We start from the raw sequence: 20085 nt of genomic DNA, 5'->3' as shown, positions 1-20085 counted from the left end.
GTCACCCACTTATCCCCCCTCCAGATGCCAGGACCACACATCTCAGGCAGCAGGCACACTCTGTCCCACTCCACACTCATCAGCTTCAGAACTAAGAACTGGGATTTGAGCCGTGGTTGAAAGAAGCACACTTGTGGGGAGCCCAGACCTGGTTAGGACGGAAGGCAGCTGTGTGTAGGCACGTGTGCCAGTGGGCGTGTGCACACTCTAGCTTTTCAGTGTGTGTGCAGGGGCTCACACCCACCTCTCTAGGACTCCATGCCCACCCTCATGCTCTCAATAAACAAACATATGGCTGTGACATGAATGCTATACCCTTAAATACGATGCCCTTGCACAGCAGACAACCCAAATACCTGAATAGACAGACTCTGGTCCTGTGGATGCTACCCCTACTTTATGGGTGAGGAAACTCTTGCCCAATTCACACAAGCAGCTTTTAAAAAGCCACGGGGGCTGGGGGAGGGATAAATTAGGAGTATGGGATTAACAGATACACACTACTATATATAAAATAGATAACCAACAAGGACCTATCGTATAGCACAGGGAACTATATTCAATATTTTGTAATAACCTATAAGGGAAAAGAATATATATATATATATTTATATATTTATATTTATATATCTAAAACCGAATCACTTTGCTGTACTCCTGAAGCTAATACAACATTGTAAGTCAACTATACTTCAACAAAAAAATAAAATTAAAAAAAATTTTTTTAAAAAGCCACAGGGGATCAAGCACCTCCCTTGTTACCTATCTCTTTCCAAAACCAAGAGCCACCCGTGAGCTCCAAAACCCCCCAGGGACACAGGCTCTGCTGGCTGAGGCGGGAGTGGATGAAGCTGGCAAAGGCCCGTCTGAAATCCAAGCAAGGGCAGGTGGATTTCACGCTGGGCAGGAGATCCCACTGTTCTGCGCTGAGACCCGCAGACAAGCTGGCTCTGGAGAGGGCAGGAGGGGGTTGGAGCTGGTATCTCCGCTCCAGGGCTGATGGGAGAGGTACAGAGCTGCTTCCACTGGCAGAAAGGAAGCAGCTCTGGGGAATGGCAAGGGGGATGAGCTTGGTTCGATCATTTTGGCCTAAGAAGGCACTGCCCTCTGCCCAGCAATGACCAACATCAGAAGCCAGTTTCTAGAAGGCCCCCCCCAATGTGTATTGTCTACAGAGCTGGAAATCAAAAGGGGACTTTTGGACTTCCCTGGCGGTCCAGTGGTTAAGACTCCGTGCTCCCAATGCAGGGGGTGTGGGTTCAATCCCTGGTCAGGGAACTAAGATCCTGCATGCTGCCAGGGGAAGGCCAAAAAAAAAAAAAAAAAAAACGGTGGGGGAGGGGACTTCTGTCAGAAGAGATCTTTCATAAAGTTTAGCGCTCACAAGGACTAGAAGGAACCAGAAAGACATGTAATTCGAGATCAGCACCCTTATTTCAAAGAAGAGGAAACTGAGGCCCAGAAGGGCAGGTAATGAGGCCAGCCAGCAAACCTACAGCCAAGTTTGGAATAGCTGGCAGGCCTGTGACCCACGGCCAGATCCCTTTCTGCCATTCCAATAGGCCTTTTTTTCCATTCATGTCTGAACCATTTCTGAATCGTATATTCCTATCTGAGGATGCCAAACTGGTGGGCAGGTCCTGGGGCTCGGGCTGCCAGTGTGCCCAGCCTCTCTTGATTTCTCAGCAGTGGTGCAACCAGCCTGAGAAGCATGAGAATCGAAAAGCAAAGAATCCCTCCCATTACCCACTAATGCAACTAGCAATGCCCCTGAGCGGACCCAGTCTGACCTGTCAGGGCTGGATGTGCAGCCTCCCTAGGCCTCGTCCTCCCATCATAGAATATAAAAGGCACAGGACATCCGGGTTAATAAACAGCTTTATTTGCCCTTGACAGCATCAATTTTCTTACATTCTCAATTAATTTGCCATTAAAGTGCTGGAAATTTTCTTAATCACGATAACATTGGTTAAAAGAAATCAGAATTAATATCAGGAACGTGGCGATCACAAAGAAAACATTTCTCTTACAACACACAGAATGGAAGGCCCTCGTGTTGAGTTGGTGGGTTGGCTAATTTGCAAACAGATTCTAAATTCCCTCTCACCGTGAGCACCAAACGGGCTGGGACCGCCACCCCTGGGGAAGAAAAAGCAACGCTAAAGAGTTCTAGAAACACCCACACGCCCTGCCTGGCGGCTCCTCGCAGCCATCTTTGGGTGTTTCCTGTTTGAGTAGATCCGACGGTAGGAGAAATGAAGGTCTGGCCCCCCTCTACTGCCTTCTCCACCCCCCACCCTTACTAACATAAGCCCCAAAAGTCATTACAATGAAAAGGTGGGTTTCCATGACCCCAACACTAACAATGTTCAGTAAAAATGAGGATAATAAACACAAAAGCTTGCTTAGTAAACAGGAGCTCTCAGCGTTCGATGCAAAAAAAAAAAAAAAAACGGAAATCTTAAGGCAAATACTGTTGACTCTGCACACGGGCTGGACGAAGAACTTAGAACTCTTTACCTATCCGTAAAGCTCCAGGAGGCGCCTAAAGGCGGTTGGCTTTTCAGCGCTTGCCCCTGCCAGAGGCCAGATGTTTGCGTTAAAGCTGAGGCTGTCGGCGTGTTTCTCTTTGGAGTTTATATACAAACACACCCAAGGCTGATGTATTTTTATACATATATGTACACACACACACACACACACACACACGGAAACCTGCTACTCTTTCTTTGTGGAAACTGCCAGCTCCACCTCGGGAAGCTGGATGCCAACCTTAGTCCCACTGTCACTGCTAGAAGAAGATGACAGTCGGGACTTCTTAGAGGCCAAGGACACTCCACTCCCCTGTAACTTGCCTGCCTCATCGTCACTCCCAGTCACCTCATAATGACCTTTGCTCTTTGACCCCAATCCACCAAAGGTACCAAATTTCAGCTTCCCATGTTTCCCTTTGACTTTCCCGCCTTCCAGCAACACTTCCCCACCTTCGAACTCCAAAGTTCCCGGAGGGGTAGAAGATGCAGAGGGCTCCCTTTCTTCACTGAAGGAATTTGAGCGGTGCTGTGGCTTCTTGCTTTTGAATAAGGAGAATTTGCCTTTGGGCGAAGATGTTTCGACTTCTGCCTCTCCTTCCAGAGAGCCTAGGCTGGCCTTGGAGCTCTTCAGGTCACCTTTGGACACTGAAACGGATGCTTCCGGTGAGCCGGTGACACCAGCTTTCCCTTTAGGTTTGGAAAAGCTGAACTTGGGCATTTTGATTTTGGACTTTTTAAGTTTTACATCAGACTCTTCCCACTCGCCCTCTCCGGCACCAGACTGGACACTGGCCTCCGCTTTAGGGAAGTTAATATCCACCCCTACTTCTCTGCCAACCAGCTCACGGCCAGAGGAGGTGAACTTGGGGATCTTCATCTTGGGGAATGTTACTTTTCCAGATCCGCTTTCCAAGTGACCTTGAGGCCCAGACACGCTCAGCCCAGGACCCTGAAGTCCAGTCTGGCCTCCTTTGACACCTCCTTCTATCTTTGGTCCTGAGAAATGAAGTCCTCCGGCAAACTTAGGTGCATCCAAGTTGAGAGCAGAGGAGACCTGGGGTCCTTTCCACTCTACCCCGGAACCTTTGACGCTCACATGCCCCTCGCCCAGGCTGATATCTGGGGCACTGACACCCCCTGAAACGTCCATGCCTCCTTTGATTTTAGGGCCCTTCAAGCTGACACCAAAATCTGACTCAGGAGATGCCACGTTAAATGAAGGCCCTTTCATGCCAATGTCAGGAAAGGCCCCGTGGAAACCCATTCCTGAACCTTTCAGATCACCTTTGATTTCAGGACCAGAAATTTGCCCGGTTGGGAGTTTCACATTCACACCTGGCAGCTCCACCTCACATCTGGATGACTTAATTCCAGGCATTTGGAGGTTTCCTTCTAGGCCTTGAACACTGATGCCCGGAAGACCTCCTCCAACCGTGGGGCCTTTCATCTCACCACTGGCCCCGAGGCTGCCTTTTACTTTTGGTCCTTCCAAGTTCAAGTCCACATCTGGTGCTGAGATTTGAGGGCCAGAGATCTGAGGCCCTTTCAGGTTCAGGCCTCTGAGGTTCATATCTATGCCGGGCCCCTTTAGTTCTCCAGCAACTTGTGGCCCCTTGACGCTGATGTCCAAGTCGGACCCTGGAGCGGAGATGCCAAACTGGGGCAGCTTCATCTTAGGAAGTTTGATACCACCTTCAGGTGCCTCCAAGCTTAGATCAGGAGCACCTACTGATACTTCAGGACACTTGATGTCACCAGAGACAGCCAGGTCTCCCTGCAGGCTTGGTCCCTTCAGGGTCACATCTGGCGCACCGACGTCAAGCATTGCTGTGGCATCGATTCCAGGCGCTTTCACACCATCACCTTCCACCTTCACCTTTCCACCGACACCTCTGAGGTCAAGCCCGGGAGCATGCACCTTCATGCTGGGAACAGATACATCCAGGCCTCCCTTCAAACTTGGTCCTTTCAAGTTCAGGTCAAGGTCAGGTCCAGAGACTTTCGGCGCAGAGAGGTTCACTGAAGGCGAGTCTACTTTTGGCCCTTTCAGAGACACATCAGGCCCTTCAAGCTTAACATCCGGTGCGCTCAAGCCTCCTTCTAGAGAGGGCAGCTGGACCTCAGCTCCCCCACCCTCCATCTTCACACCAGGGACGCCGATCTTGGGCATTGAAAACTTGGGGAACTTAATTTTCGATTCTGGACCTTGCAGATCTACATCTGGTCCTTCCAGTCCCACACTGGGGACATCACCCTTTATCTTTGGTCCTTTCAAGTTAACATTCACATCAGGGATGGAGACTTGAGGGGCAGAAATGCTGAATGACGGTGCTTTGACTTTAGCATCTGGGCCTTCAATGTTGATGTCAGATGCATCCAAGTTTGCTTGCACCCTGGGGCCTTTCAAGTCGCCCTCTATTTTTGGCCCTGAGACATCCACACCTGGCACCTTGAACTTGGGAGCCTTCAGCTTGATGTCAGGACCTTCCACATTAATCCCTGGTGAGGAAATATCCAGGTCAGGTGCCTGGATTTCACCCCCCATTTTGGGGCCAGGGAGGGAAGCTTCAGCTTTAAATTTAGGTGATTTAATGTCAAATTCTACATCTGGAAAGTACATTTTTCCAAACATAGGTTTCTTGGTCTTGGGAGATTTCATGTCGACTTTAAGTGAGGCATCCGGCCCTGCAACGTTGACATCTACATCAGGAGACTTGAGACTGGCATCAATCTCACCCCCAGGAGCATTCAAATCAAATCCTTGTTTTTTGGCCTTAATTTTAGGACCACTCATGTGAATTTTAGGCATTTTAAACTTACTTTTCTTGCCCTTGCCACCAACACTAGTTTCAGGAGCCTCAACATTCAGCTCTGCCTCAGGAACTGTCACCTCAAGCGAAGGTGATTTGAAGTCAGCTTTGGGGCTTTTTGCCCCAAACCCAAACTTGGGTTTCTTAAATTTGGGAATTTTCACATCTGGCCCCTCAGTGTTAATATCTGGGCTCTCCACGTGTACATCTAAGCTTGGAGCTTCTAAATCAACTTTGGGTCCCTTGAGGTCCAGTTCACCGCCTTCTAATTTGGGACCAGAAACTCCAATTTTGGGTGCCTTGAGATGCAAATCAATATCAGGAGCAGTTACTTTAGGGGCAGATATATCCAGTGATGGCATCTTCAAATGTGGGCCACTGAGTTTGGCATCAGGGCCTTCAAAATCCAGACCTGGACCTTTAAGGTCTACTTCTGGGCCTTTGAAAGTCCCTTCAATCTTAGGGACAGACACATCGAAATCTCCTTTGCCTGTGGATCCTTTCAAATCCAGGTCGACATCAGGCATGGAGATTTTGGGAGCTTTGATATTTATCTCCGGCATCTTGAATTTGGGGCCTTTCAGTTTCGCATCTGGACCTTCAATATTCACATCTGGAACATCAACATCCACCTTGGGTCCTGAGACGTCAATGTCAGCTTTAGGCAGGTTCACATCCACTTCGGGGCCCTCTCCTTTGAAGCCAGGCATGCTGAACTTGGGCATTTTCACCTTAGGCATCTTCAGGTGCCAGTCTGGGCCATGCACGTCCACATCTGGGACATCAATGTCCACTTTGGGGCCCTTGACATCAACTTCAGGGCCCTTGAGGTCACCTTCCATCTTAGGCAGAGAAACATCCACATCTCCCTTTACTTTGGGTCCTTTCAGGTTTAAGTCAACGCCAGGCATGGAGATCTTAGGAGCTTTGATGTTCACCTCTGGCATCTTGAACTTGGGGCCCTTCAGTTTCGCATCTGGACCTTCAATATTCACATCTGGAACATCAATGTCCACCTTGGGTCCTGAGACGTCAATGTCAGCCTTGGGCAGGGTCACATCCACTTCAGGGCCCTCTCCTTTGAAGCCAGGCACACTGATCCTGGGTGCCTTGAGATGCAGGTCAGGCATTTTAAACTTGGGGCCCTTCAGTTTCCCTTCTGGACCATTAATGTCAAAATCAGGAGTGTCTATGTCCAACTTAGGGCCTTTAACATCTATTTTCGGGCCTTTCAGATCTCCTTCCAGTTTAGGGATGGAAGTGTCCAAATCTCCTTTTATCTTAGGTCCTTTCAAGTTCAAATCAATGTCACTCATGGAGATTTGTGGGGTTTTAAAATGGACATCAGGCATCTTAAATTTGGGTCCTTTGAGTTTCCCTTCAGGACCTTCAATGTCCACCTCTGGCCCTTTCAGATCGCCTTCTACCTTAGGCAGTGAAAAGTCCACATCCCCCTTTACCTTTGGCCCTTTCAGATTTAAGTCAAAGTCAGGCATGGAGATCTTGGGGGCTTTAATGTTCATCTCTGGCATCTTAAATTTAGGCCCCTTCAGTTTTCCATCTGGACCTTCAATATTGATATCAGGAGTGTCAATGTCCAGTTTGGGGCCCTTGATGTCCACCTCAGGGGCCTTGAGATCACCCTCAACTTTGGGCAGAGAGATATCAACATCACCCTTCATTCTGGGGCCCTTCAGGTTAAAGTCAAGGTCAGGCATGGAGATTTTAGGGGCTTTTATGTTCATCTCTGGCATCTTGAATTTAGGGCCCTTCAGTTTCGCATCTGGACCTTCAATATTTACATCTGGAACATCAACGTCCACCTTGGGTCCTGAGACGTCAATGTCAGCCTTAGGCAGGTTCACGTCCACTTCGGGGCCCTCTCCTTTGAAGCCAGGCATGCTGAACTTGGGCATTTTCACCTTAGGCATCTTCAGATGCCAGTCTGGGCCATGAACGTCCACACCTGGGACATCAATGTCCACTTTGGGGCCCTTGACATCAACTTCAGGGCCCTTGAGGTCACCCTCCACCTTAGGCAGAGAAACATCCACATCTCCCTTTACTTTGGGTCCTTTCAGGTTTAAGTCAATGCCAGGCATGGAGATCTTAGGAGCTTTGATGTTCACCTCTGGCATCTTGAACTTGGGGCCCTTCAGTTTTGCATCTGGACCTTCAATATTCACGTCTGGAACATCAATGTCAACCTTGGGTCCTGAGACATCAATGTCAGCTTTAGGCAGGTTCACATCCACTTCGGGGCCCTCTCCTTTGAAGCCAGGCATGCTGAACTTGGGCATTTTCACCTTAGGCATCTTCAGGTGCCAGTCTGGGCCGTGCACGTCCACATCTGGGACATCAATGTCCAATTTGGGGCCCTTGACGTCAACTTCAGGGCCCTTGAGGTCACCTTCAACTTTGGGCAGAGTAACATCCACATCACCCTTGACCTTGGGGCCCTTCAGATTCAGATCAACTTCAGGCATGGAGATCTTGGGTGCCTTGAGGTGCAGGTCAGGCATTTTAAACTTGGGGCCCTTCAGTTTCCCTTCTGGACCATGAACATCAATGTCAGGAGTGTCTATGTCCACCTTGGGTCCTGAGACATCAATGTCGGCCTTGGGCAGGTTCACATCCACTTCTGGGCCTTCTCCCTTGAAGCTGGGCATGCTGATCTTGGGCATTTTTATCTTGGGCATCTTCAGGTGCCAGTCTGGGCCATGCACGTCCACATCTGGAGCATCAATGTCCACTTTGGGACCTCTGATGTCAACTTCAGGGGCCTTTAGGTCACCTTCCACCCTAGGCAGAGAAACATCCACATCTCCTTTCACCTTAGGACCTTTCAGGTGCAAATCAAAGTCAGGCATGGAGATCTTGGGGGCTTTGATGTTCATCTCAGGCATCTTGAACTTGGGGCCCTTCAGTTTCACATCTGGACCTTCAATATCCACATCTGGCATACTAACGTCCACCTTGGGTCCTGAGACATCAACGTCAGCCTTGGGCAGGGTCACATCCACTTCTGGGCCCTCTCCTTTGAAGCCAGGCATGCTGATCTTGGGCATTTTTATCTTGGGCATCTTCAGGTGCCAGTCTGGGCCATGAACGTCCACATCTGGGACATCAATATCCACTTTGGGGCCTTTGAGGTCAACGTCAGGGGCGTTTAGGTCACCTTCCACCTTAGGCAGAGAAACATCCAGATCTCCTCTCACCTTAGGACCTTTCAGGTGCAAATCAACGTCAGGCATGGAGATCTTGGGGGCTTTGATGTTCATCTCTGGCATCTTGAACTTAGGACCTTTCAATTTTCCCTCAGGTCCTTCAACGTTAACATCAGGGTCTTCAGTGTCCACCTTGGGTCCTGACACATCAATGTTGGTCTTGGGGAGGTTCACATCCACTTCTGGGCCCTCTCCTTTGAAGCCGGGCATGCTGATCTTGGGCATTTTTATCTTGGGCATCTTCAGGTGCCAGTCTGGACCTTGAATATCCACATCTGGAGCATCAGTGTCCACTTTGGGACCTCTGATGTCGATCTCAGGGCCTTTCAGATCTCCTTCAGTCTTTGGAAGGGAAACATCTATATCACCCTTCACCTTGGGCCCCTTCACGTTTAAATCAATGTTAGGCATGGAGATCTTGGGCGCCTTCAGGTGCATCTCTGGCATCTTGAATTTGGGCCCCTTCAATTTCCCCTCTGGGCCTTCAATGTTAATATCAGGAGTTTCAATGTCCACTTTGGGGCCCTTGATGTCCACTTCAGGGGCCTTGAGGTCACCTTCCACTTTTGGCAAAGACACATCCATATCACCCTTTAGTTTGGGGCTCTTCAGGTTAAAGTCAAGGTCAGGCATGGAGATTTTGGGAGCTTTGATACTCATCTCTGGCATCTTGAATTTGGGGCCCTTCAGTTTCGCATCTGGACCTTCAATATTCACATCTGGGGCATCAATGTCCACTTTGGGGCCAGAAATACCAATGTCAGCTTTGGGCAGGTTCACGTCCACTTCGGGGCCCTCTCCTTTGAAGCCAGGCATGCTGAACTTGGGCATTTTCACCTTGGGCATCTTCAGCTGCCAGTCAGGGCCTTGAACATCCACATCTGGGACATCAACGTCCACTTTGGGCCCTTTGATGTCCACACCTGGCACGTTCATTTCACCTTCTATCTTGGGCACAGACACATCCACATCCCCTTTGACTTTGGGGCCTTTCAAGTGTAAGTCCACATCAGGCATGGAGACCTTGGGAGCTTTGATATTCATATCAGGCATCTTGAATTTGGGACCTTTTAAGCCTCCCTCTAGACCTCCCACATTGATTTCTGGGCCCTCAATGTCCATTCTGGGACCCTCTATGTTGATATCTCCTTTTGGCAGATCCACAGCCATATCTGGCCCTTCTGCTTTTAAGCCGGGCACACTGAACTTGGGCATTTTCATCTTGGGCATTTTCAAATTCCAGTCTGGACCATGAACATCCACATCAGGTGCATCAAGATGAACTTCTGGTGCCTTAATGTCCACTTTGGGTCCTTTAAAATCACCTTCTAAATTAGGACCTGCAACATCTAAGTCTCCTTTGACTTTAGGACCTTTCAGATTTAACTCCACATCAGGCATAGACACTTTAGGAGACGAAATACTCAGAAAAGGCATTTTGAACTTGGGTCCTTTCACTTTTCCTTGGACCTCAATATCGGGAGCATTAATGTCAACTTTTGGACCTGTTACATCAATATCTGGCTTTTTGACTTTGACATCTACCTCAGGTGTCTGAACTTTGGAGCCTGAAAAATTAAATTTGGGAAGCTTAAAACGAGATTTCTTTGACTTGCCTTCAATATTGAGCTTAGGACCAGAAATGTCCACTTCTGGGCCCTTTATATCTAACTTGGGAGCTTTAACGCCACCTTCCAATTTGGGTCCAGAAACATCAACATCTCCCTTAAGTTTTGAGCCTTTCAAATTCAGGTCAATTTCTGGCATGGAGATCTTGGGCATGTTTGCATGCATATCAGGCATCTTCAGCTTTGGACCTTTTAATTTGCTGTCTGGGCCATGAATATCAATATCTGGCACACCTACATCTATCTTCGGGCCTTTGATGTCAAGAGAAGGCCCTTTCAAATCACCTTCTACGTTTGGAAGTGAAATATCCACCTCTCCTTTCATTTTAGGGCCTTTAAGATTAAGGTCCAAATCTGGCATTGATATCTTAGGACCTTTGATATTCATCTCTGGCATCTTGAACTTGGGACCCTTCAGTTTCGCATCTGGACCTTCAATATTCACATCTGGAACATCAATGTCCACCTTGGGTCCTGAGACGTCTATGTCAGCCTTGGGCAGGTTCACATCCACTTCTGGGCCCTCTCCTCTGAAGCCAGGCATGCTGATCGTGGGCATTTTTATCTTGGGCATCTTCAGGTGCCAGTCTGGGCCATGAACGTCCACATCTGGAGCATCAATGTCCACTCTGGGGCCTTTCATGTCAACTTCAGGAACTTTAAGCTCACCTTCCACTTTTGGTAAAGACACATCCACATCACCCTTCACTTTGGGGCCCTTCAGATTAAGATCAAGGTCAGGCATGGAGATCTTGGGGGCTTTGATATTCATCTCTGGCATCTTGAACTTAGGACCTTTCAACTTTCCCTCTGGTCCTTCAATATTAACATCAGGGCCTTCAATGTCCACCTTGGGTCCTGACACATCAATGTCAGCTTTGGGCAGGTTCACATCCACTTCTGGGCCCTCTCCTTTGAAGCTGGGCATGCTGAACTTGGGCATTTTCATCTTAGGCATCTTCAGATGCCAGTCTGGGCCATGAACGTCCACATCAGGGACATCAATGTCCACTTTGGGGCCTTTGATGTCAACTTCAGGGGCCTTTAGGTCACCTTCCACCTGAGGCACAGAAACATCTACATCTCCTTTCACCTTAGGACCTTTCAGGTGTAAATCAAAGTCAGGCATGGAGATCTTGGGGGCTTTGATGTTCATCTCAGGCATCTTGAACTTAGGACCTTTCAACTTTCCTTCTGGCCCTTCAATGTTAACATCAGGGCCTTCAATGTCCGCTTTGGGTCCTGACACATCAATGTCGGCCTTGGGCAGGTTCACATCCACTTCTGGGCCCTCCCCTTTGAATCCAGGCATGCTGAACTTGGGCATTTTCATCTTAGGCATCTTCAGGTGCCAGTCTGGGCCATGAACGTCCACATCAGGGACATCAATGTCCACTTTGGGGCCTTTGATGTCAACTTCAGGGGCCTTTAGGTCACCTTCCACCTTAGGCACAGAAACATCTACATCTCCTTTCAACTTAGGACCTTTCAGGTGTAAATCAAAGTCAGGCATGGAGATCTTGGGGGCTTTGATGTTCATCTCAGGCATCTTGAACTTAGGACCTTTCAACTTTCCTTCTGGCCCTTCAATGTTAACATCAGGGCCTTCAATGTCTGCTTTGGGTCCTGACACATCAATGTCGGCCTTGGGCAGGTTCACATCCACTTCTGGGCCCTCTCCTTTGAATCCAGGCATGCTGAACTTGGGCATTTTCATCTTAGGCATCTTTAGGTGCCAGTCTGGGCCTTGAACATCCACATCAGGGACATCAATGTCCACTTTGGGGCCTCTGAGGTCAACTTCAGGTACTTTAAAATCTCCCTCTACCTTGGGGCATGTGATATCCACATCTCCTTTCATCTTTGGACCTGTTAGATTAAGATCAATATCTGGCATGGCTATCTTTGGAGTCTTAAAATGCATTTCAGGCATTTTAAACTTTGGACTTTTCCACTTTTCTTCTGGCCCTTCAATGTTAACATCAGGGCCTTCAATGTCCACTTTGGGTCCTGACACATCAATGTCGGCCTTGGGCAGGTTCACATCCACTTCTGGGCCCTCTCCTTTGAAGCCAGGCATGCTGATCTTGGGCATTTTTATCTTGGGCATCTTCAGGTGCCAGTCTGGGCCGTGAACGTCCACATCTGGAACATCAATGTCCACTTTGGGGCCTTTGATGTCAACTTCAGGGGCCTTTAGGTCACCTTCCACCTTAGGCAGAGAAACATCCAGATCTCCTTTCACCTTAGGACCTTTCAGGTGTAAATCAAAGTCAGGCATGGAGATCTTGGGGGCTTTGATGTTCATCTCTGGCATCTTGAACTTAGGACCTTTCAACTTTCCCTCTGGTCCTTCAATATTAACATCAGGGCCTTCAATGTCCACCTTGGGTCCTGAGATGTCAATGTCAGCCTTGGGCAGGTTCACATCCACTTCAGAGCCCTCTCCTCTGAAGCCAGGCATGCTGAACTTGGGCATTTTCATCTTGGGCATCTTCAGGTGCCAGTCGGGGCCTTGAACATCCACATCTGGAACATCAACGTCCACTTTGGGGCCTTTGATGTCCACATCTGGCACTTTCATTTCACCTTCTATCTTGGGCACAGACACATCCACATCCCCTTTGACTTTGGGGCCTTTCAAGTGTAAGTCCACATCAGGCATGGAGATCTTGGGGGCCTTGAAGTGCATCTCAGGCATCTTAAACTTGGGACCCTTAAGCTTTCCTTCTGGCCCCTCCAGGCTCACATCTGGGGTTTCAATGTCCACTTTGGGTCCTGAGACATCAATGTCAGCCTTGGGCAGGTTCACGTCCACATCTGGGCCTTGGCCTTTGAAGCTTGGCATGCTGAATTTAGGCATTTTCATCTTGGGCATCTTCAGGTGCCAGTCTGGGCCCTGGACGTCCACATCTGGGACATCAACGTCCACTTTGGCGCCTTTGATGTCCACATCTGGCACTTTCATTTCACCTTCCATCTTGGGCACAGACACATCCACATCCCCTTTGACTTTGGGGCCTTTCAAGTGTAAGTCTACATCAGGCCTGGAAATCTTGGGGGCTTTGAAGTGCATGTCTGGCATCTTAAACTTAGGGCCTTTCAACTTCATATCAGGACATTCCAGATCAACGTCAGGCACCTCCACATCCACACTAGGACCTTTGATATCAACTTGTGGACCTCTGAGATCACCTTCTAGTTCTGGCACAGAAGCATCCATCTCTCCTTTCAGTTTGGGTCCCTTCAAATTCAAGTCCACATCTGGCATGGATATCTTGGGAGCTTTGATATTCAACTTAGGCATCTTAAATTTAGAACCTTTTAATTTTCCTTCTGGTCCCTCAATATCCAAATCAGGAGTATCAATGTCCACTTTGGGGCCAGAAACATTAATGTCAGCCTTTGGTAGGTTCACATCTACATCAGGGCCCTCTCCTTTGAAGCCAGGCATGCTGAACTTGGGCATTTTCATCTTGGGCATCTTCAGATGCCAGTCAGGGCCTTGAACGTCCACATCTGGGACATCAATGTCTACTTTGGGTCCTCTGACTTCAACATCTGGCACCTTCATTTCACCTTCTATCTTGGGCACAGACACATCCACATCCCCCTTGACTTTGGGGCCTTTCAAGTTTAAGTCCACATCAGGCATGGAGATCTTGGGGGCTTTGAAGTGCATCTCAGGCATCTTAAACTTGGGACCCTTAAGCTTTCCTTCTGGACATTCAACATCTATATCACCAACATCCACATCCATTTTAGGGGCTTTTATGTCAATTCCAGGACCTTTCAAGTCTCCTTCCACTTTGGGAAGAGAAACATCTACATCAGTTTTCAGTTTAGGGGCTTTCAGATTAAGTCCAACATCAGGCATAGAGATTTTGTGTGTTTGTATATGCATGCTTGGCATCTTGAACTTGGGACCCTTTAGTTTCCCCTCTGGACCTTCAATATTCACATCTGGAACATCAATGTCCACCTTGGGTCCTGAGACGCCAATGTCAGCCTTGGGCAGGTTCACATCCACTTCTGGGGCCTCTCCTTTGAAGCCAGGCATGCTGATCTTGGGCATTTTTATCTTGGGCATCTTCAGGTGCCAGTCTGGACCATGAACTCCCACATCTGGTGCATTAATGTCTACTTTTGGACCTTCGATGTCAACGTCAGGAGCTTTAATCTCTCCTTCTACTTTTGGAACCGTAACATCATAATCTCCTTTCATTTTATGGCCTTTCAAATGCAGACTAACATCAGGCATGGATATCTTCTGAGGCTTTATATTCATTTCTGGCAACTTAAATTTAGGACCTTTTAGTTTTGCATCTGGACCTTCAATATTCACATTTGGAACTTCAACATCCACCTTGGGTCCTGAGATGTCAATGTCAGCTTTAGGCAGGTTCACATCCACTTCAGGGCCCTCTCCTTTGAAGCCGGGCATGCTGATCTTGGGCATTTTTATCTTGGGCATCTTCAGGTGCCAGTCTGGGCCATGAACATCCACGTCGGGGACATCAATGTCTACTTTGGGACCTTTGATGTCAACCTCTGGCCCTTTCAGACCCCCTTCAACTTTGGGCAGAGAAACATCCACATCACCTTTCACCTTGGGGCTCTTGAGGTTTAAATCAATGTCAGGCATGGAGATCTTCGGAGGCTTGAAGTGCATCTCAGGCATCTTAAACTTAGGACCCTTGAGCTTCCCTTCTGGACCTTCAAGGCTCACATCTGGGGCTCCAATGTCCACCTTGGGTTCTGAGATGTCAATGTCAGCCTTGGGCAGGTTCACATCCACTTCAGAGCCCTCTCCTCTGAAGCCAGGCATGCTGAACTTGGGCATTTTCATCTTGGGCATCTTCAGGTGCCAGTCGGGGCCTTGAACATCCACATCTGGAACATCAACATCCACTTTGGGGCCTTTGATGTCCACACCTGGCACTTTCATTTCACCTTCTATCTTGGGCACAGACACATCCACATCCCCTTTGACTCTGGGGCCTTTCAAGTGTAAATCCACATCAGGCGTGGAGATCTTGGGGGCCTTGAAGTGCATCTCAGGCATCTTAAACTTGGGACCCTTAAGCTTTCCTTCTGGCCCCTCAACGCTCACATCTGGGGCTTCAATGTCCACCTTGGGTCCTGAGACATCAATGTCAGCCTTGGGCAGGCTCACATCCACTTCAGAGCCCTCTCCTCTGAAGCCAGGCATGCTGAACTTGGGCATTTTCATCTTAGGCATCTTCAGGTGCCAGTCGGGGCCTTGAACGTCCACATCTGGGACATCAACATCCACTCTGGGGCCTTTGATGTCCACATCTGGCACTTTCATTTCACCTTCTATCTTGGGCACAGACACATCCACATCCCCTTTGACTTTAGGGCCTTTCAAGTGTAAGTCCACATCAGGCATGGAGATCTTGGGGGCCTTGAAGTGCATCTCAGGCATCTTAAACTTGGGACCCTTGAGCTTCCCTTCTGGACCCTCAAGGCTCACATCTGGGGTTTCAATGTCCACCTTGGGTCCTGAGACATCAATGTCAGCCTTGGGCAGGTTCACGTCCACTTCAGGGCCCTCTCCTTTGAAGCCGGGCACGCTGAACTTGGGCATTTTCATCTTGGGCATCTTCAGCTGCCATCCGGGGCCTTGAACGTCCACATCTGGGACATCAACATCCACTTTGGGGCCTTCGATGTCCACATCTGGCACTTTCATTTCACCTTCTATCTTGGGCACAAACACATCCACATCCCCTTTGACTTTGGGGCCTTTCAAGTGTAAGTCCACATCAGGCATGGAGATCTTGGGGGCCCTGAAGTGCATCTCAGGCATCTTAAACTTGGGACCCTTAAGCTTTCCTTCTGGCCCCTCAAGGCTCACATCTGGGGCTTCAATGTCCACCTTGGGTCCAGAGACATCAATGTCAGCTTTGGGCTGGTTCACGTCCACATCTGGGCCCTCGCCTTTGAAGCTTGGCATGCTGAATTTAGGCATTTTCATCTTGGGCATTTTCAGACTCCAGTCTGCATCCTGAACTTCCACATCTGGTGCTTTAACATCTACTTTGGGGCCTTTGATGTCCACATGTGGAGCTTTCATCTCACCTTCTATTTTTGGTGCAGACACATCTAGATTCCCTTTCATTTTGGGTCCTTTAAGATCCATGTCAACATCTGGCAGGGTCATCTTGGGAGCTCTGAAGTGCATCTCAGGCATCTTAAACTTAGGGCCTTTCAACTTCCCTTCTGGTCCTTCAAGGCTCAGATCTGGAGCACTAATATCTACCTTGTGTGCAGAAATGTCGACATCAGCCTTGGGCAGGTTCACATCCAATTCTGGGCCCTCGCCTTTAAGGCTGGGCCTGGTGAATCTGGGCATTTTCATCTTTGGCATCTTTAGGTTCCAATCAGGACTGTGAACTGCAACATCTGGGGCACTGACGTCTACCTTTGGCCCCTTCAGGTCCCCTTCCAGCTTTGGCACTGTAACATCATATTCCCCCTTTACCTTGGGACCTTTCATATGCAAATCTACATCAGGCATGGAGATCTTGGGGGCCTTGATATTCACCTCAGGCATCTTAAACTTGGGACCCTTCAGCTTTCCTTCAGGTCCTTCAATATTCACATCTGGAAGTTCAACATCCACCTTGGGTCCAGCGACGCCAATGTCAGTCTTGGGCAGGTTCACATCCACTTCTGGGCCCTCTGCTTTGAGGCCGGGCATGCTGAACTTGGGTATTTTCATTTTGGGCATCTTCAGGTGCCAGTCTGGGCCGTGAGTGTCCACATCTGGAGCATCAATGTCCAGTTTGGCACTTTTAAGTTCAACATCAGGAACTTTAATCTCACCTTCAACCTTCGGCACTGTGACATCATATTCTCCTTTTACACTAGGGCCTTTCAAATGTAAGTCCACATCTGGTATGGAGATCTTTGGGGCTTTGATATTCATCTCAGGCATCTTAAACTTGGGTCCTTTCAATTTCCCCTCTGGTCCCTCAATACTCACATCTGGAGCACAGACATCTACCTTGGGCCCAGAAATGTCCACATCAGGCGCAGGCAGGTTTACATGCGCTTCGGGGCCCTCTGCTTTGAACCCTGGCACAGTGAATTTGGGCATTTTCATCTTGGGCATCTCCAGGTGCCAGTCTGGGCCATGAACGTCCACATCAGGGGCATCAATGTCCACTTTGGGGCCTTTCAGCTCTCCTTCAAGTTTTGTTGCTGTTACATCATACTCCCCTTTTACCTCTGGGCCTTTCACGTGCAAATCTACATCAGGCATGGTGATCTTTGGTGTCTTGACACTCACTTCAGGCAGCTGAACATCAGGGTCTTTAAGGTTGCCCACCAGGCCCCCTATGTTGACATTTGGGGCTTCCACACTGACCTTGGGCCCTGAAATACTGACATCACCTTTGGGAAGATTCACATCTACATCTGGCCCTTCCCCTCTGACTCCTGGAGTGCTGAACTTGGGCATTTTCATCTTGGGCATTTTCAGGTTCCAGTCCGGACCATGAACGTCCACATCTGGGGCACTGACATCCACTCTGGGGCCTCTGACATCAACTTCAGGGACACTGACTTTCCCCTCTACTTTTGGAAGCATGACATCCACACCCCCTTTCACCTTTGGCGCAGCCACATTTAAGTCTACGTCTGCCACAGAGATCTTGCAGGTTCCTTCTTTCCCAGAAGTACCACTAAACTTGGGGTGAGTCACGGTCCCCTCTAGGCTGGGTGTCTCTATGTCCACTTTGGCGCCTTTAACTGCCACTTGAGGGCCTTTAACATCACCTTGAACCCCAGGAGCGGAAACCTTAATGTCTCCTTTCAGTTTAGGGGACCTGAGGCTCAGATCCACATCCTGCATGGAGATTTTAGGTGTCTGAACAACCGTTTCAGGAGTCTTGATTTTAGGACCTTTCATCTTCCCTTCCAGCCCCCCAGAAGCAACCTCAGGCAGGCCAACATCCCCAGAGACCCCAGGAAGTGTCACATCAATGCCAGCTCCCTCTCCCTTAGAACCTGATACAGAGAATTTGGGGGCCTTCACCTTGGGCATATTCAGTTTGCCCCCTGGCCCATGAACATCAATGTTAGGAGTTTGAACTTCCACCCTGGAGCCAGCGATGCTGCCCTCGATTCTGGGCACGGAGATGTCCACCCTTGAACTCCCCTGTGGCTTGGTACCCTTCAGGCCCAGGTCACCCTCAAGGGATGGCCCAGTGATTTGGGGGCCCTTCAGCTTCCCCTCAAGCCCCTTAATACTGGCAGAGGGACCACTGACTTCTAGCTGAGGGGTCTGGATGTCGCCACCAATGGTCAAGCCTGGCTTGCCACCCTTGTGCCCCGCAGAGAATTCAGGGGCAGAAACACTCAACCCTGCCTCTGGGGCCTGACCCTCAAGCCCTGTTAAGACACCAAATTTTGGCAGCTTCATGGAGGGAAATTTAATTTTCCCATTATTGCCACTCTCGAGAGCTGGGTCCTGCCACTCTGCTGCCCCACCCCCAAGAGAAGACAAAACGTCCACCCCTGGGACTTGGACCCCTCCTTTGCTACCTAAGTCCAAGCCCTTTGCACTGACACTAACACCCGGGCTTCCCACCTTTATCCCAGGCACGGTGACCTGGACCTTCGAGTGGCCAGCACCTTGGAGCTCTGGTCCTGAAGTGGAAATGGACCCTGCTTGGATGTCCACAGTGGAGCCTGTGGTGGGGGACAGTGCCCCCGAGCCCGAGGGCAGTCTGATCACTGTCTTCCCAGGCTGGGTCTCCACATCCACAGTGGAGATTTCAGTCAGTTCGTGCCGTGGAATCTTGATCTTGAACTCAGGGCTGCTGATGTCGATGTCCTTGGCTCCTTCGCGGCTTGTCACATCCACGGTGTAGGCTGTGACCCTCCTAGTCACCGTGATGGTGCGGCTCTGGGTCTCCCCAGGCCCCCCTTCCACTCCATCCTCTGACTTCAGCCGAGGCTTGATCTTCGTGGCGTAGATGCGCTGGTACTCCTCGTCATCCCCGCTCTGCAGAAACACACGCCCCCCCCCACAGGTTGCAGCGGAGTCTGCGTGAGTGACAGCCGCCTGGCCGCAGCCCAGCCCACAGCGTGGTTGCCTGTTTCCCAGAGAAGCCGGGACCATAACGGAGGCCCACGGAGCCTCCTGGGACACAGCACAGGGGACTGAGAGAGGGGCTGACAGCCACACCACAGGAGGGAAACAGAAATTACTTGGGGAATCTCTGGTAAGCAAAAGCCATGGGGAGTGGGGACAGGCAGACTCCTGGACGGTGGAGTCTGGGAGAAGGATTTACAATCAATTTTAGATTCGAATCGGCCCAGCAGGTCTCATGGACACTTCCTGGTGACTAGTTCCGTGTTGACTGGACCTTCAGCTCTCACCTCTCACCTCTCGACTGCCTGGCTTGTTTGTTTAATCTGGAGGGGAATCCTCCCAGGGACCCTTCGGAAAGCACTTGTTGAGCCTGGTTGTGCCGGGGTTAACACTTCCACTTTGAGGACTCGTTATTTGTTAAATAAACAAGCCATCAGAAGGAGCAGAGAAATGTCCCTCAGGCACTCTGATGCCCAGCCTCTGACTCACAGATGAGTCCAGGCCTCTAGGAAGTAGAAAAATGATGTCTGTGAGGCAGAGCTGGGCACCTGTGAAACCATTTCAAAGATGCTTGCAAAGCAGCCGACTTCCTCCTGGCACCGAGGACCAGACCAATGAGTGGGTCCCCAGGCGGGGACCCTCGGAAGAGACTGAAGGAAGACTTTTAGCGGCAGCCACACGTGAAAAGGAGAAACAGGCTGGCTCTACAGAGAGCAGGAGAGAAGCCAGGAAGGACGAACGAGCAAGGTCCAGCAGGCG

At 49.6% G+C, this 20085-nt stretch overlaps 1 protein-coding gene across 6 annotated transcripts in view; it reads right to left on the bottom strand.

The window, feature by feature from the left end:
* Nucleotides 1-20085, bottom strand: part of AHNAK (AHNAK nucleoprotein) — a 124724-nt gene that overhangs the window by 83542 nt on the left and 21097 nt on the right. Inside the window, exon 5 of one of the 6 annotated variants that reach the window (XM_057553169.1) lies at nucleotides 1861-19236. The exons of the other annotated variants lie outside the window; for them this stretch is intronic. Coding sequence (XP_057409152.1) covers nucleotides 2719-19236 — 16518 coding nt within the window. The 3' untranslated portion in view covers nucleotides 1861-2718. Of the gene's footprint in view, nucleotides 1-1860; nucleotides 19237-20085 lie in introns of those variants that run through there. 6 annotated transcript variants of the gene reach the window in all.

This window comes from Balaenoptera acutorostrata, chromosome 9 (assembly GCF_949987535.1).
Source record: "Balaenoptera acutorostrata chromosome 9, mBalAcu1.1, whole genome shotgun sequence".
Classification (NCBI taxonomy): Eukaryota; Metazoa; Chordata; class Mammalia; order Artiodactyla; family Balaenopteridae; genus Balaenoptera; species Balaenoptera acutorostrata.
Note: the sequence above shows the minus strand (reverse complement) of the source record. Positions and strands in the feature narration are given on the sequence as shown.